The sequence below is a fragment of the Oncorhynchus tshawytscha genome, linkage group LG32, assembly GCF_018296145.1.
Source record: "Oncorhynchus tshawytscha isolate Ot180627B linkage group LG32, Otsh_v2.0, whole genome shotgun sequence".
Taxonomy (NCBI): domain Eukaryota; kingdom Metazoa; phylum Chordata; class Actinopteri; order Salmoniformes; family Salmonidae; genus Oncorhynchus; species Oncorhynchus tshawytscha.
This window is the reverse complement of record NC_056460.1, coordinates 9960821-9978402: the sequence shown is the minus strand read 5'-3', so window position 1 is coordinate 9978402 and position 17582 is coordinate 9960821. Positions and strand designations below refer to the sequence as shown.

Below are 17582 nucleotides of genomic sequence, written 5' to 3'. Positions count from 1 at the left end.
CTGGTATAAATAAAAATTAAAAATATGCCCTGAAGCAAGTTTGTAGACAAATGGAACGGAAATGGCGCTCCACCAAATTGGAAGTCTTCCGACTAGCTTGGAAAGAACTATCGAAAAGCCCTCACTGCTGCTCGATCGGCCTACTTTTCCAACCAGACTGAGGTGGATAAAAACAATCGAAAATGTATTTTTGATACTATCGAAAAGATAACTAAAAAGCAGCATTCCCCATGTGAGGATGGCCTTCACTTCACCTAAGCAGTTACATCCTGCCTGGTTGGCCCTGTCTGGGGGTATCATCGGACTGGGCCACATTATCTAAGCACTGAGTTCTGTCTAAGCACTTTGTGACATTTACTGATGGAAAAAAGGCTTTCAAAAGTAAATTAATTTGATTGATTGACCTTAAGTCAGAGATACAACATACATCCAACCCGCTAGCAACCACCATCTCACATACACCCAGCCCGCTAGCAACCACAAGGAAAAGAGATAGAAGCATGCAGAAGCCGTAGTGAAAGCGAAGAGACAGAAACATGTAAAAGTGTCCTGTCAGATGGTGACAAAGTCCCCCTCTGAACCGGGATGAATGAAGAGAGCAAAGGGGGTAAACAATATATTCCTCTCAGGTATTTTCATTTAGAGTTATCACAATCATCTAAGGAAGCGTCTGTGTAAGAGGAAACGGCTTTTGAAGCGGAGGAATAAGGCTCCCCAGCACAAAATGAAGTGACTGCTTGCAGAAGTATCAGGGAAAAAGTGACCCCTCAGGTTGTTGCAACGGGTTTCCCCTTTGAAGAGGAGCCCAAGGTCCAGAAGGAGTAGCAATGATAGATGGGGAGAAACTAAATGCTGACACAGAAGAAGTGGTCCCTCAGGAAGCTAGATTTGTCATGACACTAGCGAAAGGATTTGTTATAGTTTATCCTCATCCTTAAATGCTTCATGTTGAAGCTATTTTCAGTGTAATGTTTTGCATTGTGTGTGGTATGGGTAGGGCCAGGAGTTTTTCTTGACTATGATATCTGCTCAGTAAACACATTTTCTCGCCCGTTATAAACCAAATCTTAAGGCCGTGGAGTTGACTTGGTCTGGTCATGTGGTCAGGAAAAACTCCTGGCCTTGGGCATAGTACATGTGTATCAATGCAATGACATGTTTGTAAGTTCTCATGCCTGATAGCTAAAAGCAAGAAAACTGCCCAGGTTTCACTCCCCAGTTCAGTCTATAGATCGTCTTTCACGTTGTATATATTTAAATTAATAAAGTATTCTGTCTAATATTGTAAGTGTATGTCAAAAGTAATTTAACATTTCTTTTCAGGCATAACTTTCATTGGTTTGGTCATAGAAAATGCCATGCTCTTCGCACTCCGTCCTATTGGTGGCAGTATTGGAATGTTGATCCTATGAAGCTGAATACAGAACTATTAGACGAAGTAGACAAGAAACGAGTTTATGTTTGACCAGTTGCCTTTATTACGAACTTAACACGATCTATACATTTTTTATTGAAGTCGAAGCACTCCTATTTTTAAGAGAGACTGGTAATGCAAATTGTTTGACCCTACAAGATCCAGAATGAGACGGCGAACACAAGCCTGCGCGAAGGTAACATACTCGAGGTAGGCAATCATTAGCTATAGTCAATGTTTGCCACCACTTATTATGGAAAATGTGTAATGTGACTATTTCAATGTGGCAATTTCATGTATTTGTCGATATTCTATCTGGCATGCTTGCATTTACCATCGTTAGCTAGCAAGGTATATGCCAGCCTGCTCTGAAAATTACATTACAAACTAGCTAGGTAGTAAACTATGGCTAACGTTAGCTGGCTAACGCTAGCACATTTCAGCTGACATTCAGAACAATAACGTACAAGCAAGTTAGCATTAAAGAAGACATGCAACTACTTATATATTGGAACTCAACTTGTTTGTTTAAAAGCCTTTTAATTCGTTTGAGGACTTATGTCTTGCCTTGAGCGTGCATATATGGGCAAATAACAGCCAATATAGCATCATCAAGAACCAACATGTTTATATTCATCACATACTTAACATTAGTGTTATATAGTTGTCACACAGTACAGTTCACCGCCCCCTTTATTCTCTGCAGTGAACCTGGAGTATCAGCCCAGCTCAGGCACCTTGGCAGAATGGATCCAGAGAGGCGCAGTCACCAGAGGGAGTATGGAGAACTAGAGAGGCGCAGTCACCAGAGGGAGTATGGAGAACCAGAGAGGCGCAGTCACCAGAGGGAGTATGGAGAACCAGAGAGGCGCAGTCACCAGAGGGAGTATGGAGAACCAGAGAGGCGCAGTCACCAGATGGAGTATGGAGAACCAGAGAGGCGCAGTCACAAGAGGGAGTATGGAGAACCAGAGAGGCGCAGTCACCAGAGGGAGTATGGAGAACCAGAGAGGCGCAGTCACCAGAGGGAGTATGGAGAACCAGAGAGGCGCAGTCACCAGAGGGAGTATGGAGAACCAGAGAGGCGCAGTCACCAGAGGGAGTATGGAGAACCAGAGAGGCGCAGTCACCAGAGGGAGTATGGAGAACCAGAGAGGCGCAGTCACCAGAGGGAGTATGGAGAACCAGAGAGGCGCAGTCACCAGAGGGAGTATGAAGATCCAGAGAGGCGCAGTCACCAGAGGGAGTATGGAGAACCAGAGAGGCGCAGTCACCAGAGGGAGTATGGAGAACCAGAGAGGCGCAGTCACCAGAGGGAGTATGGAGAACCAGAGAGGCGCAGTCACCAGAGGGTGTATGGAGAACCAGAGAGGCGCAGTCACCAGAGGGTGTATGGAGAACCAGAGAGGCGCAGTCACCAGAGGGTGTATGGAGAACCAGAGAGGCGCAGTCACCAGAGGGTGTATGGAGAACCAGAGAGGCGCAGTCACCAGAGGGTGTATGGAGAACCAGAGAGGCGCAGTCACCAGAGGGAGCATGGAGAACCAGAGAGGCGCAGTCACCAGAGGGAGCATGGAGAACCAGAGAGGCGCAGTCACCAGAGGGAGCATGGAGAACCAGAGAGGCACAGTCACCAGAGGGAGTACGGAGAACTGAGCTCAGGACAATGGAAGGATAGCCTTAAGAGAGACAACGGCCAGGCTATGGCCAGAGAGCTCTACAGTGAATACTCCAGCATGAGGAGGATTAGAGAAGGTTGGGGGGACTATGGTGCTTCCTCTGATATGAGCTACATAATGGACCCATCGTCCAGAGACTGGAGTGAAGGCTCATTGAGGGGTAGTGGTGCTCCCTTCTCCCCAGACACAGATGGGGATGTTGATGGAGATCCTGTGGAGCTCAGTGTGGAGGACCTGGAGCTCATAGAGGAGAAGAGAGCTGTTCTCGCTTTGCAAAAGGTTAAACGCGGAGCTAAGGACATGCCTAAAACACAGACTGCATACACAACAGCGAAGGGCATGTCTAAACCGAGGAAGGCGAACAATAGAACATTCAACAGTAATGTCGCGGACCAGTCGTCACGCATATGCCTACCTCTTAAACGGAGGGTGCTGGACATTCTGAGTAAGGTATGTACCTATTAGTGCTGTATTTATTAATCAGGGTTGCGGTTAATTCTGAATTGCTAATTGGTCTTTAATTCCCATAAAAGTATTAGATTTGAATTGGCCACACTCCACAGGAAGCAGAATTACATTTGAATTAAAGGGATAGTTCATGCAAAAATCTAGATTTGTGTCACATTCGCCTTTTAATTTATTCCATACATCATTATGTTCATGTTGACATCATGCATTTTTACCAAAACTATATTTGACATGTTGTAGCCCTACCAGCTCGCCATCATATATACAGTTAATAACGTGTAAGTACATTTATTTAACTTTCCGTCTTGGGACGTGACATTGGAGAAGCGTTCAAGTCAAGTCACGCTGAAATGACTATTAATCAAAGATGGATTTCAAGGTTTGCTCAAATGTTTGCTCGCACACCATTTCTGCTTCCTGTCTGTTGCAGCACGGCGCCCGTATTGCGAGGCTGATTAGTTAGGCCAAACAGGTGGGAGAAACAGGTGTGCGCGTAAAGCAAAAACAGAAATTGGAATCCATGTTTGCTTTGGAGGGGAGGGGGGTAGCATCCATCAATTGAATTAAATTATTTCCTGGGCACTGCTCGGCGACGTAACCGTCTACCAACCACGGAAATTCCCTCTTACTTGGGGAAAGTGTCACCAAACAGGCATAGTCTAGGTTCGGGAAATAAGACGCAAGGTGGGTAAGTGCTATTTTTTTTTCACCTTTATTCAACCAGGTGGGCCAGTTGAGAACAAGTTCTCATTTACAGCTGCGACCTGGCCAAGATAAAGCAAAGCAGAGCGACAAAAATGCCATAACTCATCCCCCTAAAACAAGTTACAATTACAGTGGTCTGGAGATATATGCAAAGTTAGTTATGTAGGTTCTCTAATTATGAATCATTCACTTTACATGTTATTACATGTAATGATAGAAAAACATACATTTCTCAGAATGCATTTGAACAAACACTCCAGAATGGAAGGAACATTACATGACAAAAATACAAACAAAATACTGTTTGACATCATTGAGTTATAATCAAACTGGCATTTAAAATGGTATCTATTCTTTAGTAAGAGGTGTCAGGTGATTTTGGCAAAGTATCATATGTCCACATCTAAGTTTAATTTATTTAAAATTCTACTTTATTAAAGAAATCTGCTTCCTGTGGGGTGTAAACAACTCAAATTCGAATTTCAATTAATGGGTTGAATTTAATTAAATTCTGAATTGATCTCAACACTTATGAATAAATCTTCCCTGAGAGATCCAAAAGAAGTTGATGATGGATAGTAAAGAATGCCAAAAAAGCCTTTGTCCAAAAAAATCAAGGCACTGGCGTGTAAGCGTAAAACATGTTAAGCTTTTTATTGTTTGGCTTATGCATAGCAAAAATAAACAAATCCACCAATGCGTTGCGGCTACAACAGCCTTCGTCAGGGTGACCATCAGATCTTTCCTGATTCTGATGTTTCTGCTACATGGACTTAGCAGCAGACCCCCTTTACGCCAAACACAGATCTAAGATCAGCTACCCAAAACCATTAAGAGTCTAAGAGGTAAATAGAAACTGGCCTGAGATCACTATTCAGAGACAACTGCATTACACATACTAAAATATTGTCTCCATTTTCCTCCAGGATACCCCTGCCAAGCTGAAGAAACAAAACAAGATGCAAGCATTGGATCTGATGATTAGAGCTCCCCTAGAAAATGAAGAGGCCCGTCCTCTGAGACTGAGGGTTTTAATGAACCAGCGACGCTATCCCGACAATGAGGTATGTAGCCATAACAAAACATAGAGGTCGGCAAAAGTATCATAAGAAGGAAGTCAAGAAAACCATGGCCCCCGATTTATACAATAGATTTCTGCGATTGACACCCATCCCACATACGCTAGATATTAAGTGTCTACCTACTTGGACACCTCATCTTTTTGTGTGTTCTTATAGGCCTACAGTGTTGTCTCGAATGTCATGGCTATATTTGCGTCATCTCCGTCGACCACCACTTTCTCCCATTGACACCCATTCCAAATTGGCAGGATATGAAGTGCCTACTTAATTGTACGCTTCATAATATTTTGTTGTGTTCTTATAGGCCTATAGTTATTTTCTAAAATGTCACAGCTACATTAGTGTTATCCCTGTCAGCCACCTGATGCATCAATTGCTACCTAGCTTGCGAACAGTCATTGAGAGAACCTGTAGCACAACTAGCCAGCTAAACGCCAATCATTGCTGAATGAGCCATTATGCAATCATTGTGACGTTCAGATGAACACAGCCAAGCCCATGATAACACAAAGGTAGTGTGAAATGTGCACACACACACACACGTGATACGTAAGTGAAGGATACGTTTGATGGGCCGGTGTTGATGATGCAAATCGAACACATTTTGATTGGTTTAGTGCTGAGCGATTAGTGCTTTTTCAGTTTCGATTATCATTTTTTAACATGAAATGCATTGTGGATTATGTGGGTTGAATACTCTAATAGAGTAAAACAATTAATAAAAGCCCCATGATGGTAGTGACTGCCAATTACTGCTTATCACTTATTAACCTTTAATTTATTCACGTTACTTTAATTGAATAAAATATCTAATTTGTGTATATTACATTTGTTTTATTTCATGACCTTATTTCATTCCAAGTAATCTCATCTCTATAGAGCTTCTGCCTATGCTGTTTTACAAAATCACTACCGTATTTCTTAGTCCTTCAAAGTAAATAAGGCATACTTTTATGACTGCTGAATACCAACTAGATTATGTATTTTCAGGGAGAGATACCTCACAAAGCAACAGTTGCTCTCTATATCACCTCACAATTGTGCATTCTTCTCTCTTCAATAGATGGCGTAAAAGAAACAGACCAGACAAGTAGATGGATTATGGTCATTGTAGTTATGTGCTAAAGCATGCTGAATATTGGCCTGTTGGAAACTACAATTCCCTACTAAAAAAAACTGAACGAAGTGGTATTCAAATAATTGAACATACGTCGGTCAATTAAATAAAAAAATACAATTTGGTTAATCGCCCAGCACTAGTTTGTTGATAGCTGAAGTGGTTAGATATTCATTGATATTTCATCATGTTTCCTGTTAGGTGGTCCCGAATGATAAACGGCAAATTCAGAGGCCAGTTCATTCACTCAGGACACAGGAGAAAGACATAGCAGCCACAGGCTTCCAGCGCTTCCTCAATGTCCTCAATGAAGGGGTGGACCTCAACAAGCTCTCAAAGATCGTCAACAACAAAAATGGGTTACTCATTGTGGGCGAGGAGCTACCACAAGTTTGGCCGACTCTGCCCGAGGGTCATGTTGACTCCAGCAGTAGATCCAAGTCTTCTCTAGTTGAGGAGAAGACGAAGGTGAGGCTTGAGGATGAGCAGCGGCACGAGCAGATGCAGACCCTGCTGGAGATCGTTGGGCTGGACTTGGGGGTTGAGGAGTTGGGTCAGCTGACAGACAGGACCAATGACAGGCTGTATGGGAAGATGGGAGACTTAAAAAGGAAGGAGTTCGAGAATGAGAAGGGGAAAAGAGAAAAGGGAAAGCGAGCCCTCATTTAAACATCTTAGTACTTCCTCATTACCATCAGACAGCGCCAGCCCCCTTCTAAACCAGCACTCAAACATGACCGTTGAATACAGCAGCTCTAGTGACAGGGTATGGGACATAGAGAGAGATGGGGACAGATCTGAGAGGGACTGCCACTGACACTCTGGTGCCAGAGACAAGGAAAGAGAGAGGGAGGAGGATATAGTCAGAGAAATGGACAGATCTGAAAGAGATTGAGAGCGAGATGGTCACAGACACTCTAGTACCAGAGATCGGGACAGAGAGGGAGACGAGGACAGAGTCAGAAAAGGGGACACTCCTGCGAGAGAGAGATCCGGGCAAAGATGCTCTCGTACCAGAGAGAAGGACCGAGTCAGAGAAAGGGACAGATCTGAGAGAGACTGAAAGGGAGACGGGCACAGACACTCCAGTACCAGAGAGAGACAAGGACATACCGGTAGTCAGAGAAACTAACAGATCAGAAAGGAACAGAGATAAAGACCGGGACAAAGACCCAGAGACCGCAACTGCCACACTATTACTAGAGACTGGGACATAGAGAGATCTGAGAGGGTTAGGCATGGGGATGAGTCTATAGACGGCCCCATTGAGCTCTACTCATACTCCATGGACCCTACATACCCTGTTTCTCATCCTCCTCATGCATCTATGATGGCAACCTACTCCCCCACCCAGTACTCTCCGTAGATGGCATACCACAGCAGCCCCTACACCATTGCCTTCCCTCCAGGGAGGGGTTATCCCCCTGGTACCATGCCCCCTGATATCATGCTTCCTGGTATTATGTCCCCTGGTACCATGCTTCCTGGAATCATGCCCGCTGGTGCCATGCTGCCTGGTATCAAGCCCCTCCTACCCCCCTCCAGCTCACATCTACTCAGCCTGCTAGCAACCTCCAGCTCTCATCTACCCAGCCTGCTAGCAACCTCCAGCTCTCATCTACCCAGCCTGCTAGCAACCTCCAGCTCACATCTGCCCAGCCTGCTAGCAACCTCCAGCTCACATCTACCCAGCCTGCTAGCAACCTCCAGCTCTCATCTACCCAGCCTGCTACTAGCAACCTCCAGCTCTCATCTACCCAGCCTGCTACTAGCAACCTCCAGCTCTCATCTACCCAGCCTGCTACTAGCAACCTCCAGCTCTCATCTACCCAGCCTGCTACTAGCAACCTCCAGCTCTCATCTACCCAGCCTGCTACTAGCAACCTCCAGCTCTCATCTACCCAGCCTGCTACTAGCAACCTCCAGCTCTCATCTACCCAGCCTGCTACTAGCATACTCCAGCTCACATCTACCCAGCCTTCTAGCATACTCCAGCTCACATCTACCCAGCCTGCTAGCATACTCCAGCTCTCATCTACCCAGCCTGCTACTAGCAACCAGCTTGCTACTAGCAACCTTCAGCTCACATCTACCCAGCCTGCTACTAGCAACCTCCAGCTCACATCTTCCCAGCCTGCCAGCACTCCAGCGGTCTTAAGTCAGAGATGCACATACATCCAGCCCGCTAGCAACCACCATATCACATACACCCAGCCAGCTAGCAACCACAAGGAAAAGAGACAGAAGCATGCAGAAGCCGTAGTGAAAGTGTCCTGTCAGATGGTGACAAAAGTCCCCCGTGGTATTGACCACTCGGATAGCGACAAAGGAGTCCCCCTCTGAAACAGGGCCTAAGAAAGAACTAGAAGGCGAGGAACCACATGCTGACGCTGCAGAGAAAGTGCCTCCTCAGGTGACTGCAATGGACTCTGCGGTCCCCTCTGAATAAAATCTGATAAAAATGTTGTATCCAGGTGTCTTCATGAGGATTCTAATCGGATGTCTAAAGAGGCATCAGTACAAGATGAAGGGGAAGCATCTTGCAAAGAGGAGGAAAAAGGCTTGCCAGTACAAAGGGAAGACACCACTTGTACACACTAAGGAGAAAGTGCCTCCTCTAGAGGCTGCACAGGACTCTGGGGACCCCTCTGAGCCAAAGCCCAAGAAAAAAGAGAAAAAAAACACTAGAGGAAAAAGGAGATATATTCATAACGGTACACAGAACCTATTTGACAAGGGGGAAACTGTCAAAGGCGAAAGCGGATGCTAAATGCACTGAGGCCAATTCTGAACCAGCACCCAAGATGGAAGGGGAGGGAGAAATGACAAGAAGGGAAGGAACTGCTTGCAGATACAATAGAGAAAGTAGTTGATTACAAATGACTCTTGGCTTCCCTCTGAACCAGGGCCCAACAAAAAACCAGAAAGAGGAAGAAACCGTTAGAGGAGAAACTGTTTGCAGATCATATGGAGAAAGTGTCTGCAAAGAGCCCTCAGGCCCTCTTGGAACCAAAGGCCGAGAAGGAGAGGACGACGCAATTAAAGATGGCGAGAAGTTATTTTCAGTGTAATTTATTGGTATTGTGTGTATGTGGTAGGACCTAGGCCGCTCATATATGCTAAGTACCTTTAGCGTCTACTGACGATAGTATCTTCTGGCCGGGGGAGTTTTATTAAGACCCCAGACACTTGCACTAAATGTTAACATGCATCATTTCACACATCGTTTGCGGTACGATTTTGGAAACATAAACGCCTGTTTATTGGGTTAGGGTTCCCACACGGCCATATTTCCATGTTCCAGTGCTGGTTTACGGAAAATGTACAGAGACAGTTGACTACCTGTGCTAATTAGCGATCTGCGTCTCCAAAAACCTGTATAGAAACGGAAGATGGACACCACAAACTCATCAACGAAAAATACTGTCGGCTGCAACTGTTAAAACCAGTTTTATAAACTGTGGTTTGAGGCCTGATTTCTGATTGGCTGAAAGCCATGGTATATCAGACCGTATACCACAGGTATGACTAACCATTTAGTTTTACGGCTCTAATTACGTTGGTAACCAGTTTATAATATCAATAAGGCTCCTCTGGGGTTTGGGATTATGACCAATACCACTGCCAAGGGCTGTGTCCAGGCACTCTGCTACCCTCGTCAGGCACTCTGTGTTGCATCGTACATAAGAAAAGACCTTAGCCGTGGAATATTGACCATATACCACTCTTCCTCTGGCCTTATTGCTTTTATAACACTGGAGTAAATGTATATTTTGCATATGAAAGTAGATGGCTTTATGTTTCTAGAACGTTACCTCAATTTAGATGGAGTATTTGGCTGCCAGAGACAATTCGCCTGTTAATAAACCAAATAAGGGTGTGGAGTTTACTTGGTCTGGTCAGGAAAAACTCCTGGCCCTGGACATTAGTACATGTGTATCAATGCGATGAAAAGACTAGCTGCGGAATTATGTTTGTAAGTTGTCATGCCATGCCTGTCATAGCTAAAAGAACTGCCAATGTTTCATTCCTCAGTTTGGTCAGCCCACCGATTTCTATGGATCATCTTTCACTTTGTAAATATGTAATTGAATAAAATATTCTGTCTAATATTGTAAGTGTGTAGTGTGTCATATTTCAACGCATTGAGCTTCACAGTCCTTTTCAGGGACACCTTCCATTGGTTTTGTATTAGAAAATCCCATGCACTTTCGCATTCTGCCCTATTGGTGGCAGTATTGGAATTTTTGGTCCTATGAAGCTGAAATAATTTAACTCGAATTAGGGGCCTGGAAACGAGTTTATTGTTTGATCAGTTACGGTTCTAACAATTGAACAATGTTCAATAGTATTTCCAAGTCAAAGCACTTCGATTTTTTTTCAGACTCTGGTTGTGTACGTGCAAGTTATCGGTACCTCTGAAGATCCAGAACGAGACGGCGAACACAAAGGCCTGCGAAGGTAGCATTAGCGCGTTAGAAGGGGGCAGACGGGAGGTAAACAATTATTACAATAATTGCGGGGGCACCTTTTAAGTGGCAACGTGACTTTAGATTTGGATATTTTATATATTTTGTCGATATTCTCCTACCTGGCATGCTTACATTTGACAATATTTAGCTAGCAAGCTATATGCGGGCCTGCTCTGAAAATTAGATGACTACCTAGCACATTTCAGCTGACATTCAAAACAATATTTTACAAGCAGGTTGGCATTATATAAGCCAAATTTAACTACCTATATATTGGAACTTGTTTGTTAGAAGCCTGTTAATTACTTTGAGTCCTTATGTCTTGCCTTGAACAGGCATATCTGGGCAAAGAACATCCAATGTAGCATAATCAACGACAAAACATGTTTATATTCATCACATGCTTAACGTTAGTGATATAGTTGTCACCCAGACACACAGTACAGTTCACCACCCCTTTATTCTCTGGAGTATCAGCCCAGCTCAGGCACCTTGGCAGAATGTACCCAATGGATCCAGAGAGGCGCAGTCACCAGAGGGAGTATGAAGAACCAGAGACATGCAGTCAGCGGGAGGAGTATGAAGAACCAGAGACATGCAGTCACCAGAGGGAGTACGGAGAACCAGAGACATGCAGTCACCAGAGGGAGTATGAAGAACCAGAGACATGCAGTCACCAGAGGGAGTATGGAGAACCAGAGACATGCAGTCACCAGAGGGAGTACGGAGAACCAGAGACATGCAGTCACCAGAGGGAGTACGAAGAACCAGAGACATGCAGTCACCAGAGGGAGTATGAAGAACCAGAGACATGCAGTCACCAGAGGGAGTACGAAGAACCAGAGACATGCAGTCAGCGGAAGGAGTATGGAGAACCAGAGACATGCAGTCACCAGAGGGAGTATGGAGAACCAGAGACATGCAGTCAGCGGAGAGAGTATGGAGAACCAGAGACATGCAGTCAGCAGAGAGAGTATGGAGAACCAGAGAGATGCAGTCAGCGGAGGGAGTACAGAGAACCGAGTTCAGGGCAATGGGACTATGGCCTTGAGATGAGAGGCAACTGCCAGGCTATGGCCAGAGATCTCTACAGTGAATACTCTAGCATGAGGAGGACTAGAGAAGATTGGGAGGACTATGGTGCTTCCTCTGATATGAGCTACACAATGGACCCATCGTCCAGAGACTGGAGCGAAGGCTCATTGTGGGGTAGTGCTGCTCCCTTCTCCCCAGACACAGATGGGGAGGTTGATGGAGATCCTGTGGAGCTCAGTGTGGAGGACCTGGAGCTCCTTCGGAACAGGATGGAGCTGGAGATCATCGAGGAACAGATTGCCCTTAAAAAAGCTGTTCTTGCCATGGAATTGGTTGGGCCTGAATCAAAGGCCATCTGTAAACAGAAGACGAAGGACAAGGACCTTGAAGTGTTAACAACAAATGTTTCCAATAAAGATGTTACTCTTAAAGAGAGGGTGAATTGCATTTTGAGAAAGCGGGCATGGACCAATGAATGTCGCTCAAAGGTATGTGCTTGTTACTACTTCTGTATTGATGAATCGATTGATTTCCTGATGTTTGATGCACTGTTCTGTTCCATTACATAGACTAAGGAGAGGCAGTTGAATAACCACCAAGTGAAGATCTAGAATCAGTTACCCATAAACCTGTTTTCATTAACCATTTAGAGGTAAAAAAAAAATATTAAACTGACCTTAGATCAGTATTCAGGGACAACGTAGGCTTGATCAGCATCATACATCTTCAAAGTCTTTCTTAGTTCTTTGTGTGTCCTTTTCAGGAAATGTGTCTTACATCGCAAACTCAACAGCACAACTTCACCACATACACATAAATACAATAGGGATGTGCATCTTTCCCTTTCAAGACGATTTGACATGTATCTAGATGCATGTGCTCTGATACGGGAACGATACGTTTTAGTTTGAAAGGATTCGGGTTTGATTAGAGAATTAATAGATTTGGGTTTGATACACTCACATTTGTAGCATAAACACATCCATTTTCCATTCTGAATTGAAACGTGCTGCTGATTTAGCTCATAAGCTGGGCCTCAGAGCTGGAGCTGTGTGTGAGTAAACTATATACAGTGCCTTCGGAAAGTTCATACCCCTCGACTTTTTCCAAATTTTTTTTAACATTAGTCTGATTTCTAAAAATGATTAAATCAAATTTCTCCTCACACAATCTACACATCTACACACAATACTCCAAAAGGACAAAGCAGAAACGGGTTTAGGCATTTTTGCTAATTCATCATGCGGGGAAAAGGAAACCGCACACTGCTCTTGATAGTATCACCGATCATTAAAAAAAAACTGAAATCACATTTACATAAGTATTCAAACCCTTTACTCAGTACTTTGTTGAAGCACCTTTGACTGCGACTACAGCCTCAAGTCTTCTTGGGTATGACTCTACAAGCTTGGCACACCTGTATTTGGGGAGTTTCTCCCATTCTTCTCTGCAGATCCTCTCAAGATCTGTCAGGTTGGATGGGGAGCGTTGCTGCACAGCTATTTTCAGGTCTCTCCAGAGATGTTCAAGTCTGGGCGCTGACTGGGCCACACAAGGACATTCAAAGACTTGTTCCGAAGCCACTCTTGCGTTGTCTTGGCTGTGTACTTAGGGTTGTTGTTCTGTTGGAAGGTGAACCTTGGTCCCAGTCTGAGGTCCTGAGCGCTCTGGAGCAGGTTTTCATCAAGGCTCTCTCTGTACTTTGCGTCAGTCATCTTTCCCTCGATCCTGACCAGTCTCCCAGTCCCTGCTGCTGAAAAACATCTCCACAGCATGATGCTGCCACCGCCATGCTTCACCATAGGGATGGTGCCAGGTTTCCTCCAGACGTGACTCTTGGCATTCAGGCTAAAGAGTTCAATCTTGGTTTCATCAAACCAGAGAATCTTGTTTCTTTAGGTGCCGTTTGGCAAGCTCCAAGCGGGCTGTCATGTACCTTTTACTGAGGAGTGGCTTCCGTCTGGCCACTCTGCCATTTAAAGCCTGATTTAGTGGAAGTTTCTCCCATCTCCACAGAGACTCTAGAGCTCTGTCAGAGTGAACATCGTGGTCACCTCCCTGACCAAGGCCCTTCTCCCACGATTGCTCAGTCTGGCCTCGCGGCCAACTCTAGGAAAAGTCTTGGTGGTCCAAACTTCTACTATTTAAGAATGATGGACGGCACTGTATTCCTGGGGACCTTCAGTGCTGCAAAAATGTTTTGTTACCCTTCCCCAGATCTGTCTCGTAGCTCTACAGACAATTCCTTCAACATCATGGCTTGGTTTTTGCTGTGACATGCACTGTCAACTGTGGGACCTTTATAGACAGTTGTGTGTAGAGGTCGACCGATTAATCGGAATGGCCGATTAATTAGGGCTGATTTCAAGTTTTCATAACAATCGGAAATCTGTGTTTTTGGGCGCCGATTTCCTTTTTTTGTTGTAATTTTTTTGTTTGTAATACCTTCATTTAACTAGGCAAGTCAGTAAAGAACACATTCTTATTTTAAATGATGGCATAGGAACAGTGGGCAGAACGACAGATTTTCACCTTGTCAGCTCAGGGGATCCAATCTTGCAACCGTACAGTTAACTAGTCCAACGCTCTAACCATTGAACTCCACAAGTAGCCTGCCTGTTACGCGAATACAGTAGAAGCCAAGGTAAATTGCTAGCTAGCATTAAACTTAACTTTTTAAAAAAACAATCAATCGTAATCACTAATCCATTTTAGCAGGAAATATTAACCAGGTGAAATAGTGTCATTTCTCTTGCGTTCATTGCACTTAGAGTCAGGGTATATGCAACAGTTTGGGCTGCCTGGCTCATTGCGAACTAATTTGCCAGAATTTTACGTAATTATGACATAACATTGACGGTTGTGCAATGTAACAATAATATTTAGACTTAGGGATGCCACCCGTTAGATAAAATACCGAACGGTTCCGTATTTCACTGAAATAATAAACGTTTTGTTTTCGAAATGATAGTTTCCGGATTCGACCATATTAATGAACAAAGGCTCGTATTTCTGTGTGTTATTATGTTATAATTAAGTCAGATTTGATAGAGCAGTCTGACTGAGCAGCAGCAGACCCGTAATCATTCATTCAAACAGCACTTTCATGCGTTTTGCCAGCAGCTCTTCGCAAGCACAGCGCTGTTTATGACTTCAAGCCTATCAGCCTAATGGCTGGTGTAACCAATGTGAAATGGCTAGCTGGGTGTGCGCTAATACCGTTTCAAACGAACGTCACTCGCTTTTAGATTTGGAGTAGTTATTCCCCTTGCGCTGCAAGGGACGCGGCTTTTGTGGAGTGATGGGTAACGCTGCTTCGAGTGTGGCTGTTGTCGATGTGTTCCTGGTTCGAGCCCAGGTAGGGGCGAGGAGAGGGACAGAAGCTATACTGTTACACTGGCAATACTATAGTGCCTATAAGAACATCCAATAGTCAAAGGTATATGAAATACAAATGGTATAGAGAGAAATTGTCCTATAAATACTATATTAACTACAACCTAAAACCTCTTACCTTGGAATATTGAAGTCTCATGTTAAAAGGAACCACCAACTTTCATATCTTCTCATGTTCTGAGCAAGGAACATGAATGTTAGCTTTTTTTTACATGGCACACATTTTTACATGGCACATATTGCATATTGGCACATATTACTTTCTTCTCCAACACTTTGTTTTTGCATTATTTAAACCAAATTGAACATGTTTCATTATTTATTTGAGGCTAAATTGATTTTATTGATGTATTAAATTAAGTTAAAATAACTGTTCATTCAGTATTGTTGTAATTGTCATTATTACAAATAAGTAAATTGGCCGATTAATCGGTATCGGCTTTTTTGGTCCCCCAATAATCGGTATTGGCGTTGAAAAATCATAATCGGTCGACCTCTAGTTGTGTGCCTTTCCAAACCATGTCCAATCAATTGAATTTACCACAGGTGGACTCCAATCAAGTTGTAGAAACACCTCAAGGATGATCAATGGAAACAGGTTGCAACTGAGCTCAGTTTTGAGTCTCACAGCAAAGTGTCTGAATACTTATGTAAATAATGTATTTCAGATTTTTATGGGGTATTGTGTGTGGATTGCTGAGGATTATATATATATATATTTTGTCAATTTTGGAATAAGGCTGTAACGTAACAATATTTGGAGAAAGTCAAGGGGTCTGAATACTTCCCGAAGGCACTGTATGTCTATGGTGTGTGTACTATGTAGGCACCTGATCTGGCCGTAAGGGAGACTAGGCATCTACCCACCCCCCTGGCAGATTTGGGGGGACAATGTTTTATGGTTCTGTAATCGGCATAACCCACTAACTAACTTTGTCATTTTTAGTTAGTGGGTTATCTCAAAATTGAATGGTTTCAAAATCAAATGTTTTTTCTTTCTGTTGGTCAGAATAGTTTGTTTAATTCTCTGATACTGGTGGTGCCGGTACATTCAATATTTTCCTCAATTTACTCCAGGAGGCTGCCAACCAGAAGGTCCCTCCCAAGCTTGTTCTCCATCCGCCCAAAGTGGTCAAAAGCTTTGTGGAACGGATGAACGAGTCCATCCTGCACAAAGACAGCAGTTTGAAGAGCAGCCTTACCCTGGACGTCCATGAAGAGGAGCATCCTCTGAAACTCAAAGTGGAGGCTTTATTGGCGCAGCGACACAATTCCACGGTGAATAAGGAGGTATGTACTATGTACCATATCTGGGATCAATTGTGTTTTGGAAGCGGACCAGCATACACGTTTAAAATGTATATAGCTGTTGCAGTGGATGGTTATTTGTTGACATTTCTTCATGTTTGGTCCCTTATCCCATTGTTCAGGACAAAGCAGCCAAGGGCTTCCAGCACTTCCTCGATGTCCTCAACAAAGGGGTGGACATCGACAGGCTCTCAAAGATTGTCAACAATTTCAAGGATTTACCCTCTATGGGAGAGGAGCTGCCACAAGGTCAGCCGCCTCCACTTCATGGCCAGCCCGAGACCAACTCTAAGAATGAGAGGAAGGTGCCCTCTCGCAAAAGGCGCTCCCGATTTGATGAGTTCCCACAAGGTTCGTTCAATATACTCTGGGGTCAGCCCACACTACTCGGGGTTCAGCCCAATCCGTTTGGGGATCTGTTGCGTCAAGTGGCCCAAGCAGGTAACGTTCTGCCACAGCACCGCAGTCTCTTACAAAATGGAGGAGGAGAGATTGGGCAACATAGCCTTAGCTTAGGCTTCATCCAGGCTATGGATAGCCCAAAAAACAAAAAGCCCAAGTCTACACAGGTGGATGAGACGAGGAAAGGGAGGCTTAAGTCCAAGTCTCCACCTGTTGAGCCGAAGGGGAAAGGAAGGCATAAGTCCAAGTCTCCACCTGTTGAGGAGAAGAGGAAAGGGAGGCTTAAGTCCAAGTCTCCACCTGTTGAGGAGAAGAGGAAAGGGAGGCTTAAGTCCAAGTCTCCACCTGTTGAGCCGAAGGGGAAAGGAAGGCATAAGTCCAAGTCTCCACCTGTTGAGGAGAAGAGGAAAGGGAGGCTTAAGTCCAAGTCTCCACCTGTTGAGGAGAAGAGGAAAGGGAGGCTTAAGTCCAAGTCTCCACCTGTTGAGCCGAAGGGGAAAGGGA

The 17582-nt window shown here is 44.3% G+C and overlaps 1 protein-coding gene across 3 annotated transcripts; it reads left to right on the top strand.

The window, feature by feature from the left end:
• The first annotated feature begins 1397 nt into the window (after nt 1-1397).
• LOC112245517 (G patch domain-containing protein 8) lies at nt 1398-10577 on the top strand. 3 transcript variants are annotated; one of them, XM_042310804.1, is made up of 5 exons: nt 1399-1624; nt 2121-2210; nt 2283-3543; nt 5193-5330; nt 6667-10577. In XM_042310804.1, exons 1-5 carry the CDS (start codon nt 1581-1583, stop codon nt 7132-7134), a joined length of 2001 nt encoding a protein of 666 aa, XP_042166738.1. In that variant the 5' UTR covers nt 1399-1580; the 3' UTR covers nt 7135-10577. The 3 variants fall into 3 exon arrangements, with proteins under 3 accessions (XP_042166737.1, XP_042166738.1, XP_042166739.1); XM_042310803.1 differs by having other exon boundaries at nt 1398-1624; nt 2121-3543; XM_042310805.1 differs by having other exon boundaries at nt 1399-1610; nt 2121-3543.
• The last annotated feature ends 7005 nt before the right edge of the window (nt 10578-17582 follow it).